Source organism: Carcharodon carcharias, chromosome 12, assembly GCF_017639515.1.
Source record: "Carcharodon carcharias isolate sCarCar2 chromosome 12, sCarCar2.pri, whole genome shotgun sequence".
In the NCBI taxonomy this organism is placed as follows: Eukaryota; Metazoa; Chordata; class Chondrichthyes; order Lamniformes; family Lamnidae; genus Carcharodon; species Carcharodon carcharias.
The window spans coordinates 17,197,876-17,223,742 of NC_054478.1; the positions used below are offsets into that span (position 1 = coordinate 17,197,876).

At 50.5% G+C, this 25,867-nt stretch overlaps 1 protein-coding gene across 2 annotated transcripts in view; it reads right to left on the reverse strand.

The window, feature by feature from the left end:
* Positions 1-569: 569 nt before the first annotated feature.
* The window catches only part of tmem198b (transmembrane protein 198b), a 167,274-nt gene continuing 141,976 nt past the window's right edge, over positions 570-25,867 (reverse strand). For both annotated transcript variants that reach the window (XM_041201224.1, XM_041201222.1), the window contains 4 exons: positions 17,458-17,693; positions 15,879-16,454; positions 11,564-11,721; positions 570-2,838 (listed from right to left, as the gene is read on the reverse strand). In XM_041201224.1, the coding sequence (XP_041057158.1) occupies positions 2,689-2,838; positions 11,564-11,721; positions 15,879-16,454; positions 17,458-17,620 (1,047 nt within the window). In that variant the 5' untranslated portion in view covers positions 17,621-17,693 and the 3' untranslated portion in view covers positions 570-2,688. The remainder of the gene's footprint in view (positions 2,839-11,563; positions 11,722-15,878; positions 16,455-17,457; positions 17,694-25,867) is intronic.

Genomic DNA, 25,867 nt, shown 5'->3' on the forward strand with positions numbered 1-25,867 from the left:
GCCTTGAACCGCTGCAGTCCATGTGGTGTAGGTACACCCACAGTGCAGTTAGGGAGGGAATTCCAGGATTTTAACCCAGCGACAGTGAAGGAACGGCGATATATTTCCAAGTCAGGATGGTGAGTGGCGTAGAGGGGGACTTCCAGCTGGTGGTGCTCCCATGAATCTACTGCCTTTGTCTTTCTAGGTGGTAGCGGTCGTGGGTTTGGGAGGTGCTGTCTAAGGAGGCTTGGTGAGTTTCTGCAGTGCATCTTGTAGATGGTACACACTGCTGCTACTGTGCGTCGGTGGTGGAGGGAGAGAATGTTTAAGGTGGTGGATGAGGTGTCAACCAAGCAGACTGCTTTGTCCTGGATAGTACCAAGCGTCTTGAGTGTTGTTGGAGCTACAACAGGTAAGTGGGGAGTATTCCATCACACTCCTGACTTGTGCCTTGTAGATGGTGAACAGGCTTTGGGGAGTCAGGAGGTGATCTACTTGCCACAGGATGCCCAACCTCTGACCTGCCCTTGTAATCACAATATTTTGGCTGGTCAAGTTCAGTTTCTGATCAATGGTAACCCCCAGGATGTTGATGATAGAGGATTCAGTGATGGTAATGCCATTGATTGTCAGGGGGAGATGGTTGAATTCTCTCATATTGGAGCTGGCCATTGCCTGGGCACTTGTGTGGGTGTGAATGTTCTTTGCCACTTAACAGCCTGTGGACATTGTCCAGGTCTTGCTGGGGAGCGTTTAGTAACTGAGGAGTTGTGAATGTTGCTAAACATGGCGCAGTCATCAGTGAGAATCCTCACTTGGGGGTGGAGGGAAGGTCATTAACTAAGCAGCTGAAGATGGCTGGGCCTCGGAATTAAAGGAATTAAAGAAGTTAAACCTACATCAATCCTGAAACTAATGCCAATTCCTTCTTCCTGACCCCTATATGTGTCAACGTGTCAGTTTAGCTGAATGATAGCTGCCTCACCTCCTGAGTCTGAAAGTTATGTTCCTCAACCCATTGCCAGTCTCGGGTAGATAGTGGGGGTGATGTTCCAAAGGTGCTGGGGTCTTGCTTTTGGTAATTTTTCTAAGATGTCTTTGTGTAAAGCTTGTACAAAAATGATTTCAATAAATGAGCACCAGGCCCCTCCCTATTTTAATCGGCGATCTCACCTCTGAGAAATTGCTGCATTTAGTGACCAGACTGAAATTCAGGTTTAAAGAGGTGATGTGGGAGTGGGGACAGGCGACTCTAATCCTGGATGGATGTTTTGGACGAGGTGCCATGACATGACCTTCCAAGGATGACCTCCCAGCTCCCCACACACTCACTGCTATTGATCAATCCTCACAACCAATTGGAGGATTGGATGGACTAACCTTAACCTGATTGGACAATTCTGGACTGTCTGTCAAACATCTTCAACGCCCCCTCCCCCACCACCCCTTCCCAATTTCCAATATTTTTGTTAATTCACAAAATCAAAACAGAGAGAAAAAACACCCAACATTTTAAAAAAATAATCAGCCTAATGATTTTTTTTTCTCTCTCATGAGTTTTGTTTTGTAAGACAGCCGCCCTGGAATTTAATCTTTCGTTTCTAGAGATTCCAGGGTAACTCTGGAGGGTTGGCAAAATCTTCGATTTTTGCTGGACGCAATAACAGGAGAGATGCAGATGCTGCCTTCAGGTGTCTACAGGAACACAAAATCAGTATTTCTACAGAGGGGCTGAACACAGTAACGAAAGAAGCACCTTCTCTCCTAATGCCAGACCAATACCTTTCTTCCTTAAAATTTCACATGAAAAAGAATCCCACATACAATATCTTATATGTACAGGTACATTTCTCGCCACACGCACACGCACACACACACACACACACACGCACACACGCACACACGCTCGCACACAGCTTGTTGACATGCAAAAGAAAACCAAGATCTGCCCGGTGACAGTTATTGGGAATGTCCCGCTGAAGCTTCTCATTCCCTTTTGAGTTAGTCAGTGTCGGGGAAGGTGGGTGTCAGAGGCGAACCTCAGACTCAATCAAGTATCCATTCCCGTCAGAAGCCGTCACCCTCCTCTCTCGCAGTTTCGTTGCTGAGTGCATGTTGTCATTTCCCTTCCAGGGTGCGAAGCGAGGGACAGGGCGGGGTGGGGGAGGGTTACAACCGAGTACGGAGGAGAGAGAAAGCACCCACACCCCACACTCGGGACTCACTCCCTCGCTTTGTGTGTCTCTCTCTCTCTCTCTGCGAGTGTTTTACACTCAACGTTACTTCATTTCTTGCTTTGTTCTGTAAAACATTCCCCATCCGCACTGGATTATAACTCCGACCTTGTCAAAAAAAGAACAAAGGAATTTATTCAGCGGTGAGACCAATCACTGTTCTTCTCAGCTCAGGATGTGTTTAGCCCAGGAACTGGAAAAGGGAGCATTAGGCCTCAAAAAGCCTGCGTAAATTTGCGTCTCCTTTTCAGAAAAGTCCAAAGAGAATGTCGACGGGGGAAGAGACAAAATCACAGTCCTCCTTGAGTCATGTCAGATATATTATTTTTTGTTAATAAAAGATCCACCTCAATTGCGCTTTCACAGCGAGAGTAACGTGTAATGTTTTCCCCAACTGCACACTCTCCTTTTCATTCAGCCCCGACAGTGAGGATCCCTCCTTAATCTTTCCCTCCGTCTCTTCCGTCCTGCCTCACACACGGACGGCAGGAGCAGAGGCCGTGAGGGGCACGGTGGAACCACAGTCGTAGTCTACGTCGACCATGGTGTGCCCGCTGGCGCTGAATCCGGCAGAGGAGGTCCCACCCCCCGTCTGACGGTCTCGAAAATTCTGAATGTAGCTCTGAGGGAAAATAAACAAGAGAAGTGACAAAAAAAACAAACAAACGCAAGAGCACAAGAAATAGGAGCAGGAGTGGGCCACTCGGCCCATCGAGCCTGCTCCCCCATTCAATACCATCATGGCTGACCTTGGGCTTCAGCTCCACTTTCCCGCCTGCTCCCCATATCCCTTAATTCCCTGAGATCCCAAAAATCTGTCTATCCCCAGCCTTAAATAGATTCACCAATGGAGCATCCACAACCCCCTGGGGTAGAGAACTCCAAAGACTCACAACCCTTTGAGGGAAGAAATTTCTCCTCGTCTCAAGTCCTTGATCAGTCTCTTATCCTGAAACTGATCCTCCAGACAGGGGGACCAAACTCTCAGCGTTAGAAAGAGGAGGATCTTGCATTTATGTAGCACCTTTCATCACCAAAGAACATTTCAAAGCACTTTACGGCCAAAGAAGTACTTTTTGTTTTGAAGCGTAATCATTGTTGTAACATAGGAAACACAGCAGACAATTTGTGACAATGCATTCCCACAAACAGCAATGTGGCTTATGGTGGTGTAGTGTGGGCCAGCAATCCAGAGGCCGAGGCTAATGCTCTGGGGACATGGATTCGAATCCCACCATGGCAGCTGGTGGAATTTAAATTCAGTTAATAAATCTGGAATATAAAGCTTGCCTCAGTAACGCTGACCATGAAACTAATATTGATCATTGTAAAAATCCATCTGGCTCACTAATGTCCTTTAGGGAAGGAAATCTGCCATCCTTACCTGGTCTGGCCTACGTGTGACTCCGGATCCAATGTGGTTGACTCTTAACTGCCCTCTGAAATGGCCTAGCAAGCCACTCAGTTCAAGGGCAGTTAGGGATGGGCAACAAATGCTGGTCTTGTCAACGACACCCACATCCCATGAACGAATGAAAAATGTGATAAAGACAAGATCATCTATTTCTGTGATGCTAATTGAGCGATTATCCAGGATGCCAGGGAGAACTCTGCTCTTCTTCAAAACAGTGACCATGGGATCTTTTATATCCACTTGAGAGGGCAGACAGGGCCTCAGTATAACATCACACACAGATGACAGCACCTCCCACAGTGCAGCACTCCCTCAGTATTGCACTTGGAGCATCAGCTGCAAGTTTTGTGCTCAAATTTGTCGAGTGGGACTTGAACCCATAACCGTCCAACTCAGAAGTAAGAGTACCCCCCATTGAGCCACAGCTGACACACACACACACACACACACACACACTGGTGTTATCACACTGTTTTATATATTAATCAAATGAGGAATATCCACACACATTCTCCAAGGTGACATGGTTTTAGGACGTGTCAGCTGCTTGCGTTAGGGTAGCCAAATGTAGTTGGGGCAGAGGTTTTCATTACAAGGCCTCTACCAAACGTATGAAGGGCCGAATGGCCACCATCTGTGCTGTAGCATTCAATGATTTATTGGTCCCAAGTCAAACAGCCATTTTTCCATCATCCACAACATTTTTACTAACCAATACTTAAGAAATATTCAAGGAAAGTGGAAAAATACATCTTTAATCCCTGGAGACACCTGAGCATTCCTGTCTAAATTCAAACAGATTCTTTAAAGGAAATCTTTTATCAGAAATATCTTATAAAATAGCATAAATTAGTTTTCTAGAACACTATGTTGAGAAACCAACAAGAGAACGGGCCAATTTAGATCTATGGGAAGAGTGACCATAATATGACAGAATTTTACATGAAGTTTGAAAGTGTTGTAGTTCAATCTGAAACTAGGGGCTTAATCTAAACAAAGGAAACTACGAAGGTATGAGGGGCAAGTTGGCTGAGGCCTTGTAATGAAAACCTCTGCCCCAACTACATTTGGCTACCCTAATGCACGCAGCTGACACGTCCTAAAACCATGTCACCTTGGAGAATGTGTGTGGATATTCTTCATTTGATTATTATATAAAACAGTGTGATAACACCAGTGTGTTTGTGTGTGTGTGTGTCAGCTGTGGCTCAATGGGTGGTACTCTTACTTCTGAGTCGGACGGTTATGGGTTCAAGTCCCACTCGAGAAATTTGAGCACAAAACTTGTAAATAGTCATTTGGTAGTACAGAACTTGAACATTGCTGAAAGAGAATATTTTTTGTCGAAGCTTTTCATCTTGCACTCATCAGGATAATTCACAAGAATACCAAATGTAAATTGGTAGATGGCTCCACCAATCAGAGTTTACTTGGCAACCAATCTGCACTCTCTTCTCAAACAGTATTAATTGTTGATCCTGTTACATTTGGTGTTCTAACGAATTGTCCTGATGAGTGCAAGACATAAAGCTTCAACAAAATATGTCTCTTTTTTCAACAATAATCTAATACTCAGCAATGTGAAAGGGCTAATTAATAAGCTATTTGTAAAGGAGCCTTTAGGGAAGAGTGACCATAATATGACAGAATTTTACATGAATTTTGAAAGTGATGTAGTTCAATCTGAAACTAGAGTCTTTAATCTAAACAAAGGAAACTACGAAGGTATGAGGGGCAAGTTGGCTGAGGTAGATTAGGGAGCTACATTAAAAGGTATGATGGTAGACAGGCAATGGCTAGCATTTAAGGAATTAGCACATGTTTTGCAACAAATTTACATTCCTTTAAGAACCAGTAGGAAAAGTGATCCAACTATGGCTAACAAGAGAAGTTAAGGATCCTATTAGATCAAAGGAAGAGTCATATAAAGTTGCCCAAAAAAAGTAGTAAGCCTGAGGATCGGCAGCATTTTAAAATTCAACCAAGAAATTGATAAAGAAAGAGAAAACAGAATACGAAAGTAAACCAGCAATGAACATAAAAACAGACTGTAAAAGCTTCTATAGGTATGTAAAAAGGAAAAGATTCATAAAGACAAATGTAGGCCCATTACAGGCAGAGAATGGAGAATTCATATTGGGGAATAAGCAAATGGTAGAGAAACTAAACAAATACTTTGTGTCTGTCTTCAGAGAAAGGTACAAAGAAACTCCCTGAAATATTGGGGTGGCAAGGGAGTAGTAAGGTTGAGGACCTGAAAGAAATTAGTATTAGCAAATAAGTAGTGCTGGAGAATTTAATGGGGCTGAAAGTTGATAAATCCCCTGACCTGATGATCTACATCCCAGAGGGTTGAGCGAGGTGGCTGTAGAGATGGTGGATGCATTGGTGATCATCTTACAAAATCTTACAGATTCTGGAATGGTTCCTGCAGATTGGAAGATAGCAGATGTATACCCAATATTTAAGAAAGGAGGGAGAGAGGAAACAGGGAACAACAGACCTGTTAGCCTGACATCAGTATTGGAGAAAATGCTCGAATATATTCTAAAGGATGTGATAACTGGGCACTTAGAAAATAATGGCAGGATTGGGCAGAGTCAAGATGGATTTATGAAAGGGAAATCATGTTTGACAAACCTGTTGGAGTTTTTTTGAGGATATTACTGGCAGGATAGATAAGGGGGAATCAGTGGATGTGCTGTATTTGAATTTTCAGAAGGCTTTTGATAAGATCCAACACAGGAGGTTAGTAAACAGAACTAGAGCTCATGGGATTGGGAGAAATATACTGACATGGACTGAGGATTGGTTAATGGACAGAAAACAGGGAGTAGGAACGAATGGGTCAATCTCAGGTTGGCAGGTGGTGACTACTGGGTACCACAAGGATCAGTGCTTCAGCCCCAGCCAATCACTATCTATATCAATAATTTGGATGTGGGGACCAAATGTAATATTTCCAAGTTTGCAGATGACACAAAGCTAGGTGGGAATGTGAGCTGTGAGGAGGATGATAAGGGGCTTCAAGGAGACTTAGACAGACAAGTGAGTGGGCAAAAAACATGGCAGATGGAATACAATGTAGAATAATGTGAAGTTACCCACTTTGCTAGGAGAAATAGAAATGCAGAGTATTTCTTAAATGGGGAGCGACTCGGAAATATTGATGCCCAAAGAGATCTGGTGTTCTTGTTCATTAGTCACTGAGAGTTAACATGCAGGTACAGCAAGCAATTAGGAAGGCAACTAGTGTGTTAGCCTTTGTTGCAAGAGGATTTGAGTACAGGAGTAAGGAAGTCTTGCTGCAGCTGTAAAGAGTCCTGGTGAGACCATGCCTTTAGTATTGTGTGCAATTTTGATCTCCTTACCTAAGCAAGGATATACTTGACATAGAGGGGGGGCAATGAAAGCTTACCAGGCTGATCCCTGGGATGGTGGAATTGTTGTATGAGCAGAGATTAAGGAGACTGGGCCTGTATTCTCTAGAGTTTAGAAGAATGAGCGGTGATCTCAATGAAACACACAAAATTCTTACAGGGCTCAACAGAGTGGATGCAGGAAGGATGTTTCCCTTGGCTGGGGTAGGGCTGGACCTAGGACCAGCGGACATGGTCTCAAAATAAAAGGAAGGCTATTTAGAGCTGAGCTGAGGAGGAATTTCTTCAGGCAGAGGGTGGTAAATCTTTGGAATTCTCTACCCCAGAGGGGTGTGGGGGCTCAGTCAATGAGTATGTTCAAGTCAGAGGTCAATAGATTTCCAGATACCAATGACATCATGGAATATGGATAGTGCAGGATGATGGTGTTGAGGTAGGAGATCAGCCATGACCCAGTAAAATAGCAGAGCAGGATTGAGGGACCGAATGGCCCACTTGTGCTCCTATGTTCCAAAGTAAATGCTGCCTCAGTCCCAGGGAACCCCTGTAAATACTGACACACACTCGGGGACACCCCTGTAAATACTGACACACATTCGGGGACATCCCTGTAAATACTGACTCTCGGGGAACCCCTGTAAATACTGACACACACTCGGGGACACCCCTGTAAATACTGACACACACTCGGGGACCCCCTGTAAATACTGACACACACTTGGGGACACCCGTATATGTGTTTTGATTTTGAATCCTCCTCATTTACTGTTAGTTTGTTGGGAAGTATCCCAGTGCAGCCTACTGTCAAATGCTGTACCTGAGGGCCCAAGACAGAGGCTAGTAACCCTTCACAATTAACCTGGGATCTCGGGGAAATATAGAGTAACTCCCAGGACAGAAGCTGAGGGAAATTTCACAAGGTGGGATTTATATATATATTTAGCATGTGCATCGTCATGGACCTAATCAGTAGCCTTGTCAGCGGCTAGATGGAGTTCTTCCTCACATCTGCTTTCAAGTTTAGTCAGTGGATACTCCTCGACAATGTGAGTCATTGTTTGGACCGCACCACAGCTGCAGCCTGGGTGGTCTTGGCAACCCCACTGATGTTGGGTGGCTGCACAGAGGCCTTGGCTAGTCTGGGAACAGTTTAAAAGGGCCCACTGTCGCTGTAGGAGATCAAAGCTGGTGGATGAGCAGTGGGGCCTACGATCAGGGAGCGGTTTTTGGTGGATGTTTTTTTCCTGCTATTCCTCCTGCTGTCGGCCCTTGGCTGTCACTCCTCAGTGTGGTGGGGTTTAATCGTATGAGGTGGCGTGAGGGAAGGCCTACTGCTAGTGGGCTGAGGAGGTCCTTCAATAAGGGCAGGCTTGGGTTGGAGTAGACCTTCTCCAGTACCGTGCCTGTTTCAGTTACCCCCCCCTCCCGATGTAGGGGTTGAGAGGCGGTGGGTGGGGCGCAGTGTTGCGCAGGATTGGGAGCCAGGGGAGGTGAGTTGACTGAAGAGGACCCGCGATGATGCACATCGTTGAGTTGAGTTGTCCATCGACAAGTTTGGGGTGGGCTGTTTGGTACTGGGGTGCAGTATTCTCCAGTTGAGTGCGTGGTGGCAAGAGCAGAGGTCCTTAGGGTCTTGGCCTGTGATCCCCCTGAGGTACCAGCCGCTTTACTGAAGAGATTTTGTTGGGTTGGGGTGGGGGGGGGTGGGGGGGGGCTTTAATTTTTTCTGCAGTATTGAGGGGGAGGGGAGTTAAAACCAAATGGTGCAATTATCATTTTCTGTGAAGACTTTCTTTACGAGTTAAGAGAAAATGTTGGAGGTGGGGAGGGAAATGGCTGGGTGACAGTCAAGATTTATCTGACTGGGTAAGATGGAGGTTTTGTCCGTTTCAAGTTGGCTGTGGGAATGGTGATGTGTCTGGAGAACGGAGGAATGACAGGCGTGTGGGGGAGTGCAGATCCCGGCAGCAGGATATGGCATGAGACCTCCAGGAACACATCCCAACTAGAGTTGCCAACCCCAAGCCCCTTGGGGCAAGACTAGCCTCATGTGGAATAATGCTGTCTAACCCCTCAGTAAGTGCTTTAAACATAAATAATCAGGCAAGAGCAGGCTTTAGATGTTAATAAGTCAACAGAAGGTATTTTACTCTTTAAGTCAAAACGTCTGAGAATGGTGCAGATTGGAAGGAGGCTATTTCACCCATCCTGCCTGTGCTGGCTCTTTGAAAGAACTATTCAATTAGTCCCACCCTCCTGCTCTTTCCCCACAGCCGTGCAAATCTTTCCTTTACAGGTATTATCCAGTTCACTTTTGGAAGTTACCAGTTAATCTGCAACTGGCACCAACTTGCTGCATGGTAAAAGAACTCTCAGCTCCCCCTCTGCTTCTTAAATCATTTCAACCTTAAAAAAAAAATAAATTTCCTCCCATGCAGTCAGGGGCTCCCTGAATACAGCCACGATCTAAAGTCACAGAAGTGGAAAAGTCAAAAACAGGCCTGAAAGTGTTTGATAGGACAGTGTTGAGGGAGCTTTACTCTGTATCTAACCCCGTGCTGTACCTGTCCTGGGAGTGTTTGATGGGACAGTGTAGAGGGAGCTTTACTCTGTATCTAACCCCGTGCTGTACCTGCCCTGGGAGTGTTTGATGGGGACAGTGTAGAAGGAGCTTTACTCTGTATCTAACCCCGTGCTGTACCTGCCCTGGGAGTGTTTGATGGGGACAGTGTGATCCTGTAGCATCTCAAAATGATGAATACAAAACCTGTTGGAAATCCATCTCAGGAAGGGATGGGAGAGATAAATGAAGAAGTGGAAATCGTTGCCAGGATTTTCATCGGGTTGTGGAGACTCAGCAGGTGGGACCCACATCCAGGTGTCCTGCTCCCATTCTCAACAGTCCTGATTTTCTCAGGTAGGGGAAAGGGGGCGTGATTCACACAACAGGGAATCTCAAACTAAGCAAGACCAGTCGAATTCAGTGCTGAGTTCCAACAGACCATATTTCCACAATAGCAAGAGCCTTAACCCACAGTGTGGGAGTCATGAATCTTTAGAGTAAATGTAAATGCTTTCAAAGGGGGTGATAAGGTCTGTATAAGAGTCATGATGTGAAGTTAGTTACATTCCCAGCAGTTTAACTATTAAAAATAGGCAAAGTGTGTCTAGCGAGGGGTTACAAGAAATCAAGCGGTGATGTTATTGAAATCCTCAGCCCTTTCAAAAAGAACAAAGTAGACTGCCTGTGCTAGTGAGAGGTAACAAAAATCTTGGCTATAAGTTACAGTTGCTGTTTTGTTGACAATACTCCAAGGGCCATCATTATGTCATTATTAATGCTTGCCTGCTTTTCACAACCAATAATTATCCCAACAGAAGGTCCTAAGTGCAGTTTGATTGAAAACTCAAAGGGGTTATTAAAGGGTTAGCTGTCTTTGATGTGGGATTATGTACACAACTCTGTTTTGTAAGGATCAAGTACTTGAGGGGAGTTAAAAGTTTGAATGAGCTTTAATGAATGGGTGTGCTTTTTATCATAATGAAGGCTGAAATAGATATTTAGAACTTTATTTTGTTTCATCGCAGCATGGCTCCTGAGGTCTGCCCAAGGTGGAGACTGGGGGCAAGTTGGTGTGGAGAGTGTAAGGGAAAAGGATGGTGGGTGGGTTTGTATGAATTGGCTTTAAAGTGGTATTGGGAGCTATAAGGGGACATGGGAGTGGGGAGGGGGCAAGAGTTGGCTTGGATGGCTTGAGGGGCCATCGGGGTTGGCGGAGGACATGAGCTGGCTTGGATGGGGCACAGGGAGTGCACGGGGATAGGGTGCCATAGGGAGCAGCTGCTCCTGAACCACCTGCAATCTGCACCCTGGGGGTGGTGGTACCTGCCCCCGTGGGATAAAGACACTCCCATTCTGGGGAGTTTCTCCTGAAGGGGGGCATGGTGAGCCTTTAAATTTACCGCCTTGGGGGTGAAAATCTGGGCCCTAAAGTGATGGCTAATGACAGACAAAGGAGGACAGCTCGGATAGGGTATACTGTTAACCTTGGTTACCTTTAGCGAGTTGAATCAACAAGCTACAACAACAACTTATATTTATATGGCATCTTTAACTTAACAAAATGTCACAAGATGCTCCGCAGGGGAAGATGAAGTATGGCACTGAGCCACATAAAGAGATATTAGGTCAAATGATCGAAAGCTTGGTCAAAGAGATCGGTTTTAAGGAGTGTCTTAAAGGAGGCAGAGAGGCAGAGTTTTAAGGAGGGAGTTGCAGAGCTTCAGGGTCCAGGCTGCTGAAGGCACAGCCGCCAATGGTGGAGCGATTAAAATCGGGGATGGCCAAGAGGCTGGAATTGAAGGAGTGCAGAGATCTCAGAGCATTGTGAGGCTGGAGGAGGTTAAGGAGATGGGGATGGGCAAGGTCATGGAGGAACTTGAAAACAAGGAGGAGAATTTTAAAATGAAGATGGAGCCCCGATGTAGTCAGCAAGCACAGGGGGTGATGGATGAACAGGACCTGTGGCGATAGATCAGGAATGGTGACTCACCGGAGAGAGCACGTCTCCATCATAGCGCCGTACCGGGTTGGGCTTTCTCCGGTACACAGGCTCCTGGTATTTCTTGTGATGCTTCCTCCTCTTCTTCTTGGTCTCCTTCTGTCGTATTCGCATCAGCTGAACCCGCCTCTGTCTCCTGCTGATAATTACTGGGGGGAGGTGCCCAGGGTGGGGTAGTGGGTAAGGGAGGGGGAAACACACAAATGGGGGTCAATCAGACTCGCTTTCTTACCGACACACTTAGGCATTTACTGAGGCCACCATTTCATCCCAACCGCACACACCAGGCTGGACCAGAGTCTCAATAAGGATTTTCCCCTGCTCCCAACCCTCTCCCTATGAGAATGGTTAAAGGATGGCGATTGGACATTGAGTTTCTGGAACTTTTCTTTTTTTTTGATTGACAATGTGTGTAACTTTCTTTTAATTCTTTTACAGGATGTGGGTGTCGCTGGCAAGGCCAGCATTTGTTGCCCATCCCTAATTGCCCTTGCTGGGCCATTTCAGGGGGCAGTTAAGAGCTTTTGCTGTGGGTCTGGACTCACATGTAGGCCAGACTGGGTAAGGATGGCAGATTTCCTCCCCTGAAGGACATTAGTGACCCAGATGGGTTTAAACAGTCAATGATAGTTGTCATGGTGACTATCACTGAGACTAGCTTTATATTCCAGATCTTAGTTGACCTCGAATTGAAGTTACGTTCCACCAACTGTCATGGTAGGATTTGAACCCATGTCCACACAGCATTAGCCTTCAGATATTGCCACTTCCCCTCTCTCGCCCAGCGTGATAACGGTCAGTTAATCTATTTCTCAATGATGTTGACTGAACCAAACCAAACCATCGAAGGCCCCTCATTAGACCCCTCCAGTTTCCCCTCAGCTGTGGGAGGGGGGGGGGGGGGGCGTGCCAGGAAAGAGGGCTGGGCAGGGCACGGAGGGCTGGGCAGGGCACGGTTGTGGGATGCCACAGAAACAGAAGGTTTACTTTTTAAGTCCACAACCTCAATATGTCCCCAAGTGTTCCATGGCCAATCAGCTGGTTTTCAACTGTTGTAATGGCAGAAGAGAGAGGGATCATTTGTGCACAGCAGGATCCCACAAGTAGCACCTGTCATAATGAGGCAGATTACCTGTTTCTCAGCGATATTGTTCGAGGGACCCCTGGGTGGGCTGCCCTGCCCTCCTGAATCTGTTTTACATCCACCCGATGTAAACCAACTGCACCCTATTTTTAAGGATTGTCCCGAAATTTTGACTGTTTGCCCCATGAAGGGGGGGGGGGGGTGCCTTTTTGACCCTTATTTCTTAGGACAGCATGTGGGAGACTGACCCCGGGAGTCTTCAGGGTGAGTTCGAGTGACCCGGGCGGGACTGGAAGTGAGCGAGCTGGCCAGCAGAGAGAGAAGATATGGTTGTGACTCAACGAGATAAGTTGTAAACTTTGGATGATTTTAAAGCCCATCCTCCCCATCCACCTCTCACTTTGAAACCCACCCCCCCTGCCATGCCATTTTCATGGTCACCAGCCCCTCGCTCCACCCCCCATGCACCCCCTCCCCCTCCCACATCCTCCACCAAGTGTCCCTTATTTTATTTCACAAGAATTGGTCACCCTGGGCAGACCTTGGTTTAAAGTCTCATCCAAAAGGTGTCACATTGAACAGTGTCAGTGCGTGCTCTGTGGCCAGTCAAAGGGGTCACATGTGTCCCATCATTCTATCACGAAGCATTTCCTTAGAGTGACGTTATGTTGACAGTCGTACTCAAGTGGGTAGCATTCTCACCTCTGAGTCAGAAGTCGGGGAGGGGGGGGTGCGGTTTCTTATTTTTTATTCTCTCATGGGGTGTGGGTGTCACTGGCAAAATTTCCCTTCAACTGAGTGTCTTGCTCGGCCATTTCAGAGGGGCAGTTAAGAGTCAGCCCCGTTGCTGTGGGTCTGGAGTCACATGTAGGCCAGACCGGGTAAGGACGGCAGATTTCCTTCCCTAAAGGGGACACTAGTGAACCAGATGGGTTTTTTTTTTAAATGACACTCGAAGATGGTCGTCATGGTCACCAATTACTGAGACTAGCTTTCCAACTCAATATTTTTTTAAAAAGTTATTCATCAAAGTTAAGTCCCATCAGTTGCAGTGCTGGGGTTTGAACCCTGTCCCAACGCCCGACACTGGTGTTTTCTTGCCAATTGTCCCGATGAGTGAAAGACAAAAAAAAAAAGCTTCAACAAAAAATATCTCTCCTTTCAGCAATATTGCTGTTTGTGGGATCTTGCTGTGTGCCTTTCCGACATTACAATACTGACTGCACTTTGAAAGTAAGTCATTGGCCGTAAAGCTCACTGTGACAGCCTGGGGATGTGAAAGGTGCTATTGAAATGCACGTCATCCACTCTGGCTGTGCAGACATTGCAACTTAAAATGGCAAAAAATTGTCAGGGTGTGTGTGACGACCCTGATTAAACTTCTGTAGATGTCAAATGCACAGTTGGGAATAATTTTAAATTATTATAGATATTTTATGATTTATTTTCCCTTGGTTAATGTATCAGGGAGAGTTTTTTCTGCAAGGAAGTGACAACTGAAGTGAATTCTTCTGTTTCATTATCCAGTGTCAGTTAAGGTGTAGGGTTTGTGTTACTATGTAATATATCACCTCGATCTGAAGGGGAAAGGGCTTAACCACTGCAAAGTGTCTGGATGCCAGGACATTTGCTCTGTCCAGAAACCACTTGTATTCACATTTTTCCCCAATCCTTCACAGATTCAAGATCCACATCTTCCAGATCAGGCTCTCGGCACTAAGTCTCCCCACGGCCCCAGTTCAACGTTAACATTCAACGGGATTACCATCACTGAACCTCCCACCATCAACATCACCGCTGACCTGAGACCGAACTGGACCGGCCATATAAATACAAGAGCAGGTCTGAGGCTGGGAATTCTGAGATCGGAGGCTGGGAATTCTGCGGGGAGTAACTCACTTCCTGGCTCCCCAAAGCCTGAGCACCATCCACAAGGCACAGGTTGGGAGTGTGATGGAACACTCCCCACTTGCCTGGATGAGTGCAGCTCCCACAATACTTTGCTTATAAGGGTACAAAAGCAGGATAATTCTTTTAAAGGTGTAAAAATTGTAAATGTTGATACTAAGAGGCACTCAGACAAGGAACACATGAAGTTAGCAATGCAGGTACAGCAAGCAAATGGCATGTTGGCCTTTATTGCAGCTGAAGTGGAGTACAAGAACATAGAAGTCTTTCCACAATTGCATAGGACTTTGGTGTGACCACACCTGGACTGCTGTGTGCAACCCTGATCTCCATATTTTAGGAAGGATACACTTGCGCTGGAGGTGGTACAGCAAAGGTTCACTAAATCGGTCTCTGGGATCCAGGGGGTTGACCTGTGAATGAGACGCTGAATGAATTGGGTCTATATTCTCTGGAGTTTAGAAGAATGATCTAATTGAAACATACAAGGTTCTGAAAGGGGGTTTGATAGAGTAGACGCTGAGAGATTGTTTCCCCCGGGCTGGGGAATCTAGAACACGGGGGGCACAGTCTCAGGATAAGGGGCCGATCACTTAGGACTGGGATGAGGAGAAACTTCTTCAATCAAAGGGTTGTGAATCTTTGGAATTCTCTACCCCAGAGGGTTGCAGATGGTCCATCGCTGAATATATTTAAGCCTGAGATAGACTTTTGGTCCAACAGGAAATCAAGAGATAAGGGGAGCAGGCAGGAAAGTGGAGTTGAAGTCAAAGATCAGCCATGATCATGTTGAATGGTGGATCAGACTCGATGGGCCATATGGTCTGCTCCTGCTCCTATTTCTTATTTTCTTAACTCTCAAGAAGCTCGACACCATCCAGGACAAAGCAGCTCGCTTGATTGGCACCCCATCCACTCTCTTAAACAGTCATCCCTCCACCACCAGTGGACAGTGGACAGTGGCAGCAGTGTGTGTACTATCTACAAGATGCACTGCAGCAACTCACCACGGTTCCCTGAAAGCACTCCTGTTCGTATTTGTAATGTTTTTATTACATTGTTCAGTATAGTTTCTTGGTCATTTTCAGTGATTTTAAAATCAGGTTACAGGCAGATTGAGCACCATTATTAAAGATGCTTATTTTTGCTCATTAAATTCTTGTCCCCTTGCATTAATAAGGTTATTGTGTGTCAGTACAACAAGGAATACTTCTTAAAACTCCTCGCCCAGCACCACCATCACAATTTCTTTGCTGCTGCCTAGCTCAGCCAGTTTCTATAGGCCCCCCCCTCCCACCCCGGTTATGGACCTACCTTCTGTGTGTGAGTAGCCTTCTGCTGTGACTTTGAACTGTACCAGGACACCAAGGGCAGTGAGCACAGGCCAGACACCTAGGATGACCCAGCTGTACCAGCACACGGGCTGCAAGGGAGCCACCTTGATCCTCTCATAGACGTACAGCACCAGCAGGAAGAGCTCGATGAAGTAATCCACCGTCACGGTGATGACAGCGCTCCCAAAGACGGCGGTGGACAGCACGGTGAAGAAGCGCTGCCACTGCAGGGTCAGTACCGCAAAGAACATTCCGGCGCCCAGCAGCAGGCCGATGGGGACCCAGACGGTGCGGGGGTGGTAGAACTGCTCCAGCACCACCAGGGTGGCCACGGCCACCAGCAGGCCGAGCAGTAGGCCCACCATGAAGAGCCCGACGCTACGCACCAGCATGGTGACCAGGCCGCAGAGGATACCAATGCCCAGTCCGATTCCCACACTGGCCTCCATGCTCAGCTGTGTGTCCAGGACCCTCTCCTTGTAGCACAGCATGAAGATGACGATAGAACCAAACATCAAGCCTGTCAGGAACATGATGGCTTTGAAGCAGCGGTAGCCTGAAACATAAGGAGAGATAATAACAATCAGCTAATTCTTTCTGTGTTAATAAGACAGCGCACTAACCACTTTCTCTGTGGGTGACGTTTATGTAGGTAGCGCTGTCGCCTCAGAGACAGAAGGTGGTGGGGTTCAAGCCCCGCTCCGGAGACTTGAGCACAAAATCTAGGTTGACACTCGCTTTACAGTGCTGAGGGAGTGCTGCGCTGCCTGAGATGCCGTTGTTCAGATGAGACGTTACACTGAGGCCCCACCTGCCCTCCCAGGTGAATGCAAAAGATCCCACGATCACTAATTGACAAAGAGCAGGGGAGTTCTCCCTGGTGTCACGACCAATCCACATCATTGAAAAGACAGCTGATTTGGTCAGAATCACTTTGCTATTTGTGGGAGCTTGCTGTGCGCTAATTGGCTGCTGCATTGCCTACATTACAATAGTGGCTACACTTCAAAAAAAGCACTCCTTTGGTTGCGAAGAACTTTGGCACGTCCTGAGGTCATGAAAGGTGCTATAGAAATGCCAGTTTTTCTTTCAGTCTGAGAGAATTCCATGTCATGAATTGTCCCCTCGTTCTTGGTGATGGTCTCACTATAATTGTGGACTTTCTGACTATTGGATCAACTTTCTCAGGTTTACCAAAGCCCATTGTAACTTTCAACATGCGGTAGAACAGCTTCGGGAAACACCAGGGCTGCCATAGCAACCATGAAGCAAACCCACCGTGAAGAAGCTGACGCTATACACCAACATAGCGACCAGGCCCACAGAGGACGCCAATGTCTGGTTCAAGGTAACATCTCATCGCCACCTTCTCAAGCACAATTAGAGATGGGCAACAAACGCTGACCCTGCCAGCAATGCTCACATCCCATTAAATAAATAATCTGCCGATGGTCACTCCGCTCATTCCAGGGAGGTGGAGCAGGTGCCAATGAGAAAAATAAATTTAATAATCCTCAGATCACTAACCGCTCCCCCCAACCCCGATGCCCTTCACTTACCAAAGAAGCAGTAAATGATTCCAAAGAGGCAACACATGGCACAGACCACAGAGGGTACAATGTCATACTTCCGATCAATCGCCTGATCGCAGTTGTGGATTGCATCTTGTCCCGTGCCATGAGTCAAGAGTTTAAAGTGCAAAGTTCGAAGTGTCGAGGTCATGGCTTTGTGAATCTGTAGAAGCAGCCAGTCAGAGTAGAGGTCAAAGGGCAGCTTCCATTCAACGTCAGAGAAGCTGAGAAAAAAAACAGAAGGAATATTGACATATATAGTCAGAGGAAATGGTGGCATGGTGGTAATGTCTTTGAGCTAGTAATCCAGAGGCCCGGGCTAGCACTCTTGGGAATATGGATTCAATTCCCACCATGGCCGCTGGTGGAATTTAAATTCAATTAATAAGTCTGGAAATAAAACTAGTCTCAGTAACGGTAACCGTGAACCTATCATTGATTGTTGTAAAACCCCATCTGGTTCACAAATGTCCTTTTAGGGAAGGAAATCTGCCATCCTTACCCAGTCTGGCCTACACGTGACTCCAGACCCACAGCAAATGTGGTTGACCCTTAACTGCCCCTCTGAAATAGCCGAGCAAGCCATTCAGTTCAAGGGCAATTAGGGATGGGCAGCAAATGCTGGCCTGGCCAGCGACACCCTCATCCCGTGAAAGAATAAAAAGAAAAGCATGGAGAGATAGAGAAAGAAGCTGGACCCCTTTGGCATCTCAGCACTCCTCCAAATCTAACCCCTTGCGCATCCCCGATTTTAATCACTCCACCTTTGGAGGCCGTGCCTTCAGCTGCCTGGGCCCTAAACTCAGGAATTCCCTCCCTAAACCTCTCCACCTCTCTAACTCCCTTTCCTCCTTTACGACGCTCCCTTAAAATCTCCCTCTTTGTCTGAGCATTTGGTCACCTTACCTAGTATCTCCTTTTTTGGGGTTCAATCTCAAATTTTGTTTGATAATGCTCCTGTGAGGCATCTGGGGGTGATTTAATGACGCTATACAGATACAAATTGCTGTTGCAGTGTATTCACCGATGGACAATACAGAGAAACGGATGATGTCTCACGAGGGGACGATACTATGTCCAATTCTGCCCACTTGAGCATCCCCAATATCCTTTGCTGTGCCATTGGCAGCTGTGCCTTCAGCTGCCTGGGTCCCAAGTTCTGGAATTCCCTCCGTGAGCCTCTCCTCCTCTCTATCTCTCTCTCATCCTTTACGATAGTCCTTAAAGATGACCTCCTTGACTGACCCTCGGGTCACCAGTCCTAAGACCTCCTTACATGGCTCATTTTCAAATATTGTTTCTATATTAAAGATGCTGCTATAGGAGTGAATGTATAAGATGATGAGGGGTTTTGTTAGATTAGAGGAAACCGTTTCCAATGTCAGAAGGGTTGGTAACCAGGAGACACGGATTTAAGGTAATTGGCAGAGGAAGTAGAGGCCACATGAGCAGAAATCTTTTGAACACAGCGAGTTGTTGTGATCTGGAAGGCGCTGTATGAAAGGACTATGGAAGCAGATTCAATACAAACTGTCAAAAGGGAATTGGATAAATACTTGAAGAGGAGAAATCTGCTGGGCTATGGGGAAAGAGCAGGAGAGTGGGACTAATTGGAAAGCTCTTTCAAAGAGCCGGCACAGGCATGATGGGTCAAATAGCTGCCCTGAATGGTCGCCTTCTGTGGTGTAGGATTTTATAACTCAGTTTCCTCAATGGCTTTGGCCAGGATAAGGATAGGGGAGGTCACTAGCAGTGAGCACTCACTGGCTCGAGGTCACTAGGAGTGAGCACTCACTGGCTCGAGGTCACTAGGAGTGAGCACTCACCGGCTCGAGGTCACTAGGAGTGAGCACTCACTGGCTCGAGGTCACTAGCAGTGAGCACTCACTGGCTCGAGGTCACTAGGAGTGAGCACTCACTGGCTCGAGGTCACTAGGAGTGAGCACTCACTGGTTCGAGGTCACTAGGAGTGAGCACTCACTGGCTCGAGGTCACTAGGAGTGAGCACTCACTAGCTCGAGGTCACTAGGAGTGAGCACTCACTGGCTCGAGGTCACTAGGAGTGAGCACTCACTGGCTCGAGGTCACTAGGAGTGAGCACTCACTGGCTCGAGGTCACTAGGAGTGAGCACTCACTGGCCCGAGGTCACTAGGAGTGAGCACTCACTGGCTCGAGGTCACTAGGAGTGAGCACTCACTGGCTCGAAGTCACTAGGAGTGAGCACTCACCGGCTCGAGGTCACTAGGAGTGAGCACTCACCGGCTCGAGGTCACTAGGAGTGAGCACTCACTGGCTCGAGGTCACTAGGAGTGAGCACTCACTGGCTCGAGGTCACTAGGAGTGAGCACTCACCGGCTCGAGGTCACTAGGAGTGAGCACTCACTGGCTCAAGGTCACTAGGAGTGAGCACTCACCTGCTCGAGGTCACTAGGAGTGAGCACTCACTAGCTCGAGGTCACTAGGAGTGAGCACCCACCTGCTCGAGGTCATTAGGAGTGAGCACTCACTGGCTCGAGGTCACTAGGAGTGAGCACTCACTGGCTCGAGGTCACTAGGAGTGAGCACCCACCTGCTCGAGGTGACGAGGAGTGAGCACTCACCTGCTCGAGGTGGCGAGGAGTGAGCACTCACCTGCTCGAGGTCACTAGGAGTGAGCACTCACTGGCTCGAGATCACTAGGAGTGAGCACTCAATAGCTCGAGATCATTAGGAGTGAGCACTCACTGGCTCGAGGTCACGAGGAGTGAGCACTCACTAGCTCGAGGTCACTAGGAGTGAGCACTCACTAGCTCTAGGTCACTAGGAGTGAGCACTCACTGGCTCGAGGTCATTAGGAGTGAGAACTCACTGGCTCGAGGTCACTAGGAGTGAGCATTCACCGGCTCGATGTCACTAGGAGTGAGCACTCACCTGCTCGAGGTCGCTAGGAGTGAGCACTCACCTGCTCGAGGTCACTAGCAGTGTGCACTCACTGGCTCGAGGTCACTAGGAGTGAGCATTCACCGGCTCGAGGTCACTAGGAGTGAGCACTCACTGGCTCGAGGTCACTAGGAGTGAGCACTCACTAGCTCGAGGTCACTAGGAGTGAGCACTCACCTGCTCGAGGTCGCTAGCAGTGAGCACTCACTGGCTCGAGGTCACTAGGAGTGAGCACTCACTGGCTCGAGGTCACTAGGAGTGAGCACTCACTGGCTCGAGGTCATTAGGAGTGAGCACTCACTGGCTCGAGGTCACTAGGAGTGAGCACTCACCTGCTCGAGGTCACTAGGAGTGAGCATTCACTGGTTCGAGGTCACTAGCAGTGAGCACTCACCTGCTCGAGGTCACTAGGAGTGAGCACTCACCTGCTCGAGGTGACTAGGAGTGAGCACTCACCTGCTCGAGGTGACTAGGAGTGAGCACACACCTGCTCGAGGTGACTAGGAGTGAGCACTCACCTGCTCGAGGTGACTAGGAGTGAGCACTCACCTGCTCGATGTGTAAGCTGGCTGGCAGCCTCCCCCGTCTTATTGTGTGGACAATGTCGGCCCTGAACATTCTACTGGCAGGGCCTGCACTGAGGTGTGTCCAGGAGACCTCCCTGCCCTCCCCACTCTCTGTTTTCTCATTTGAAAGTCAGTGGCAGAGACAGCTGACATGCACACGTGAAGATCGAATCCTGCTGACCTGTCTGAGACGGCTCGGAAACAATATCACGTAGGAAACAAAATCACGTCTTCAGTACACTACAGAAACCTGCAACTGTGATTTCTTCAAACTTTCCTAAACTATGATTGGTGGGGGGGGTGGGCAAGGAATGAGGAACAGTGCGTGTGGTGGGGGGTAGAATGAGGAACAGTGCGTGTGGTGGGGGGTAGAATGAGGAACAGTGCGTGTGGTGGGGGGTAGAATGAGGAACAGTGCGTGTGGTGGGGGGGAGAATGAGGAGCAGTGTGTGGTGGGGGTGGGGGGAGAAAAGGGAGCAGTGTGTGGTGGGGGTGGGGGGAGAATGAGGAGCAGTGTGTGGTGGGGGTGGGGGGAGAATGGGGAGCAGTGTGTGTGGTGGGGGGGAGAATGAGGAGCAGTGTGTGGTGGGGGTGGGGGGAGAATGGGGAGCAGTGTGTGGTGGGGGTGGGGGGAGAATGAGGAGCAGTGTGTGGTGGGGGTGGGGGGAGAATGAGGAGCAGTGTGTGGGGTGGGGGGCAGAATGGGGAGCAGTGTGTGGTGGGGGTGGGGGGAGAATGGGGAGCAGTGTGTGGTGTGGGGTGATGGGGGAGAATGGGGAGCAGTGTGTGGGGTGGGGGGGAGAATGGGAAGCAGAGTGTGGGGTAGGGGCGAGAATGTGGAGCAGTGTGTGGTGGTGGTGGGGGGAGAATGGGGAGCAGTGTGTGGGATGGGGGGGAGAATGGGGAGCAGTGTGTGGTGGGGGGGAGAATGGGGAGCAGTGTGTGGGGTGGGGGGAGAATGGGGAGCAGTGTGTGGTGGGGGTGGGGGGGAGAATGGGGAGCAGTGTGTGGTGGGGGGGAGAATGGGGAGCAGTGTGTGGGGTGGGGGGAGAATGGGGAGCAGTGTGTGGTGGGGGTGGGAGAGAGAATGGGGAGCAGTGTGTGGGGTGGGGAGGAGAATGGGGAGCAGTGTGTGGTGGGGGTGGGAGAGAGAATGGGGAGCAGTGTGTGGGGTGGGGGGGAGAATGGGGAGCAGTGTGTGGTGGGGGTGGGGGGGAGAATGGGGAGCAGTGTGAGGTGGTGGGGGGAGATTGGGGAGCAGTGTGTGGGGTGGGGTGGGGAGAATGGGGAGCAGTGTGTGGTGGGGGTGGGGGGAGAATGGGGAGCAGTGTGTGGTGGGGGTGGGGGGGAGAATGGGGAGCAGTGTGTGGTGGGGGTGGGGGGAGAATGGGGAGCAGTGTGTGGGGTGGGGGGAGAATGGGAACCAGTGTGTGGGCTGGGGGTGGGGGGAGAATGGGGAGCAGTGTGAGGTGGTGGGGGGAGATTGGGGAGCAGTGTGTGGTGGGTGGAGAATGAGGAGCAGTGTGTGGGGTGGGGGTGGGGGGAGAATGAGGAGCAGTGTGTGGGTTGGGGGTGGGGGGAGAATGAGGAGCAGTGTGTGGGGTGGGGGTGGGGGGAGAATGAGGAGCAGTGTGTGGGGTGGGGGTGGGGGGAGAATGGGGAGCAGTGTGTGGGGTGGGGGGAGAATGGGGATCAGTGTGGGTGGTGGGGGAAGAATGGGGAGCAGTGTGTGGTGGGGTTGGGGGGAGAATGGGGAGCAGTGTGTGGGGTGGGGTGGAGGGAGAATGGGGGGCAGTGTGTGGCGGGGGGTGGGGGGTAGAATGGGGAGCAGTGTGTGGGGTGGGGGTGGGGGGAGAATGAGGAGCAGTGTGTGGGGTGGGGAGGAGAATGGGGAGCAGTGTGTGGTGGGGGTGGGAGAGAGAATGGGGAGCAGTGTGTGGGGTGGGGGGGAGAATGGGGAGCAGTGTGTGGTGAGGGTGGGGGGAGAATGGGGAGCAGTGTGTGGGGTGGGGGCGAGAATGGGGAGCAGTGTGTGGTGGGGGTGGGGGGAGAATGGGGAGCAGTGTGTGGGGTGGGGGGAGAATGGGGAGCAGTGTGTAGTGGGGGTGCGGGGAGAATGGGGAGCAGTGTGTGGGGTGGGGGGAGAATGGGGAGCAGTGTGTGGGGTGGGGTGGAGGGAGAATGGGGAGCACTGTATGGGGTCGGGGTGGGGGGAGAATGGGGAGCAGTGTGTGGTGAGGGTGGGGGGAGAATGGGGAGCAGTGTGTGGGGTGGGGGGGAGAATGGGGAGCAGTGTGTGGGGTGGGGGCGAGAATGGGGAGCAGTGTGTGGTGGGGGTGGGGGGAGAATGGGGAGCAGTGTGTGGGGTGGGGGGAGAATGGGGAGCAGTGTGTAGTGGGGGTGCGGGGAGAATGGGGAGCAGTGTGTGGTGGGGGTGCGGGGAGAATGGGGAGCAGTGTGTGGGGTGGGGGGTGAATGGGGAGCAGTGTGTGGTGTGGAGTGGGGGGAGAATGGGGAGAAGTGTGTGGTGGGGGTGGGGGGGAGAATGGGGAGAAGTGTGTGGGGTGGGGGTGGGGGGGAGAATGGGGAGAAGTGTGTGGTGGGGGTGGGGGGGAGAATGGGGAGCAGTGTGTGGTGGGGGGGAGAATGGGGAGCAGTGTGTGGGTTGGGGGGTAGAATGGGGAGCAGTGTGTGGGTTGGGGGGTAGAATGGGGAGCAGTGTGTGGGTTGGGGGGTAGAATGGGGAGCAGTGTGTGGTGGGGTTGGTGTGAGAATGGGGAGAAGTGTGTGGGGTGGGGGGAGAATGGGGAGCAGTGTGTGTTGGTTGGCGGGGGGAATGGGGAGCAGTGTGTTGGGTCGGGGGAGAATGGGGAGCAGTGTTTGGTGGGGGCGGGGGGAGAATGGGGATCAGTGTGTGGGGTGGGGGGAGAATGGGGAGCAGTGTGTGGTGGGGGGGAGAATGGGGAGCAGTGTGTGGTGTGGGGAGAGAATGGGGATCAGTGCGTGTGGTTGGGGGCAGAATGAGGATCAATGTGTGTGGTGGGGGTTGGGGTAGAATGGGGAGCAGTGTGTGGGGTGTGGGGAGAATGGGGAGCATTGTGTGGTGGGGAAGGGGGCAGAATGGGGAGCAGTGTGTGGTGTGGGGTAGGGAGAGAATGGGGAGCAGTGTGTGGTGGGGGGGAGAATAGGGAGCAGTGTGTGGTGTGGGGTGGGGAGAGAATGGGGAGCAGTGTGTGGTGGGGGGGAGAATGGGGAGCAGTGTGTGGGGTTGGGTGTGGAGAGAGTGGGGAGCAGTGTGTGGTGGGGGTGAGAATGGGGAGCAGTGTGTGGGGTTGTTTGGCTGGGTGAATGGGGAGCAGTGTGTGGTGGAGAAGGGGGGAGAATGGGGAGAAGTGTGTGGTATGGGGTGGGGAGAATGGGGAGCAGTGTGTGGTGGGGGGGAGAATGGGGAGCAGTGTGTGTGGTGGGGGGGAGAATGGAGAGCAGTGTGTGGTGTGGGGTGGGGAGAGAATGGGGAGCAGTGTGTGGTGGGGGGGAGAATGGGGAGCAGTGTGTGGTGGTGGGGAGAATGGGGAGCAGTGTGTGGTGTGGGGTGGGGAGAGAATGGGGAGCAGTGTGTGGTGGGGGGGAGAATGGGGAGCAGTGTGTGGGGTTGGGTGTGGAGAGAGTGGGGAGCAGTGTGTGGTGGGGGGGAGAATGGGGAGCAGTGTGTGGTGGAGAAGGGGGGAGAATGGGGAGAAGTGTGTGGTGGGGGGGAGAATGGGGAGCAGTGTGTGGTGTGGGATGGGGGCAGAATGGGGAGCAGTGTGTGGTGGGGGCAGGGGGAGAATGGGGAGCAGTGTGTGGTGGGGGCAGGGGGAGAATGGGGAGCAGTATGTGTGGTGGGGTGGAGAATGGGGATCTGTGTGTGGTGGGGGGCAGAATGGGGAGCAGTGTGTGGTGTGGGGTGGGGTGAGAATGGGGAGCAGTGTGTGGTGGGGGGGAGAATGGGGAGCAGTGTGTGGTGTGGGGTGGGTGGCTGAATGGGGAGCAGTGTGTGGTGTGGGGTGGGTGGCTGAATGGGGAGCAGTGTGTGGTGGAGAAGGGGGGAGAATGGGGAGCAGTGTCTGGTGGGGGGGGAGAATGGGGAGCAGTGTGTGGTGTGGGGTGGGGAGAATGGGGAGCAGTGTGTGGTGTGGGGTGGGGGGAGAATGGGGAGCAGTGTGTGGTGGGGGGGAGAATGGGGAGCAGTGTGTGGGGTGGGGTGCAGGGGAGAATGGGGAGCAGTGTGTGGTGGGGGTGGGGGTAGAATGGGGAGCAGTGTGTGGTGGGGGGCAGAATGGGGAGCAGTGTGTGGTGTGGGGTGGGGAGAGAATGGGGAGCAGTGTGTGTGGTGGGGTGGAGAATGGGGATCTGTGTGTGGGGTGGGGGGAGAATGGGGAGCAGTGTGTGGAGTTGGGTGGGGAGAGAATGGGGAGCAGAGTGCGGTGGGGGGGAGAATGGGGAGCAGTATGTGGGGTGGGTGGGTGAATGGGGAGCAGTGTGTGATGGAGAAGGGGGGAGAATGTGGAGCAGTGTGTGGTGGGGGGGAAAATGGGGAGCAGTGTGTGGGGTGGGGTGGGTGGGTGAATGGGGAGCAGTGTGTGGTGGAGGAGGGGGGAGAATGGGGAGCAGTGTGTGGTGGGGGGGAGAATGGGGAGCAGTGTGTGGTATGGGGTGGGGAGAATGGGGAGCAGTGTGTGGGGTGGGGTGCAGGGGAGAATGGGGAGCAGTGTGTGGTGCGGGGTGGGGGGAGAATGGGGAGCAGTGTGTGGTGGGGGTGGGGGTAGAATGGGGAGCAGTGTGTGGTGGGGGGCAGAATGGGGAGCAGTGTGTGGTGTGGTGGAGAATGGGGAGCAGTGTGTGGTGTGGGGTGGGGAGAGAATGGGGAGCA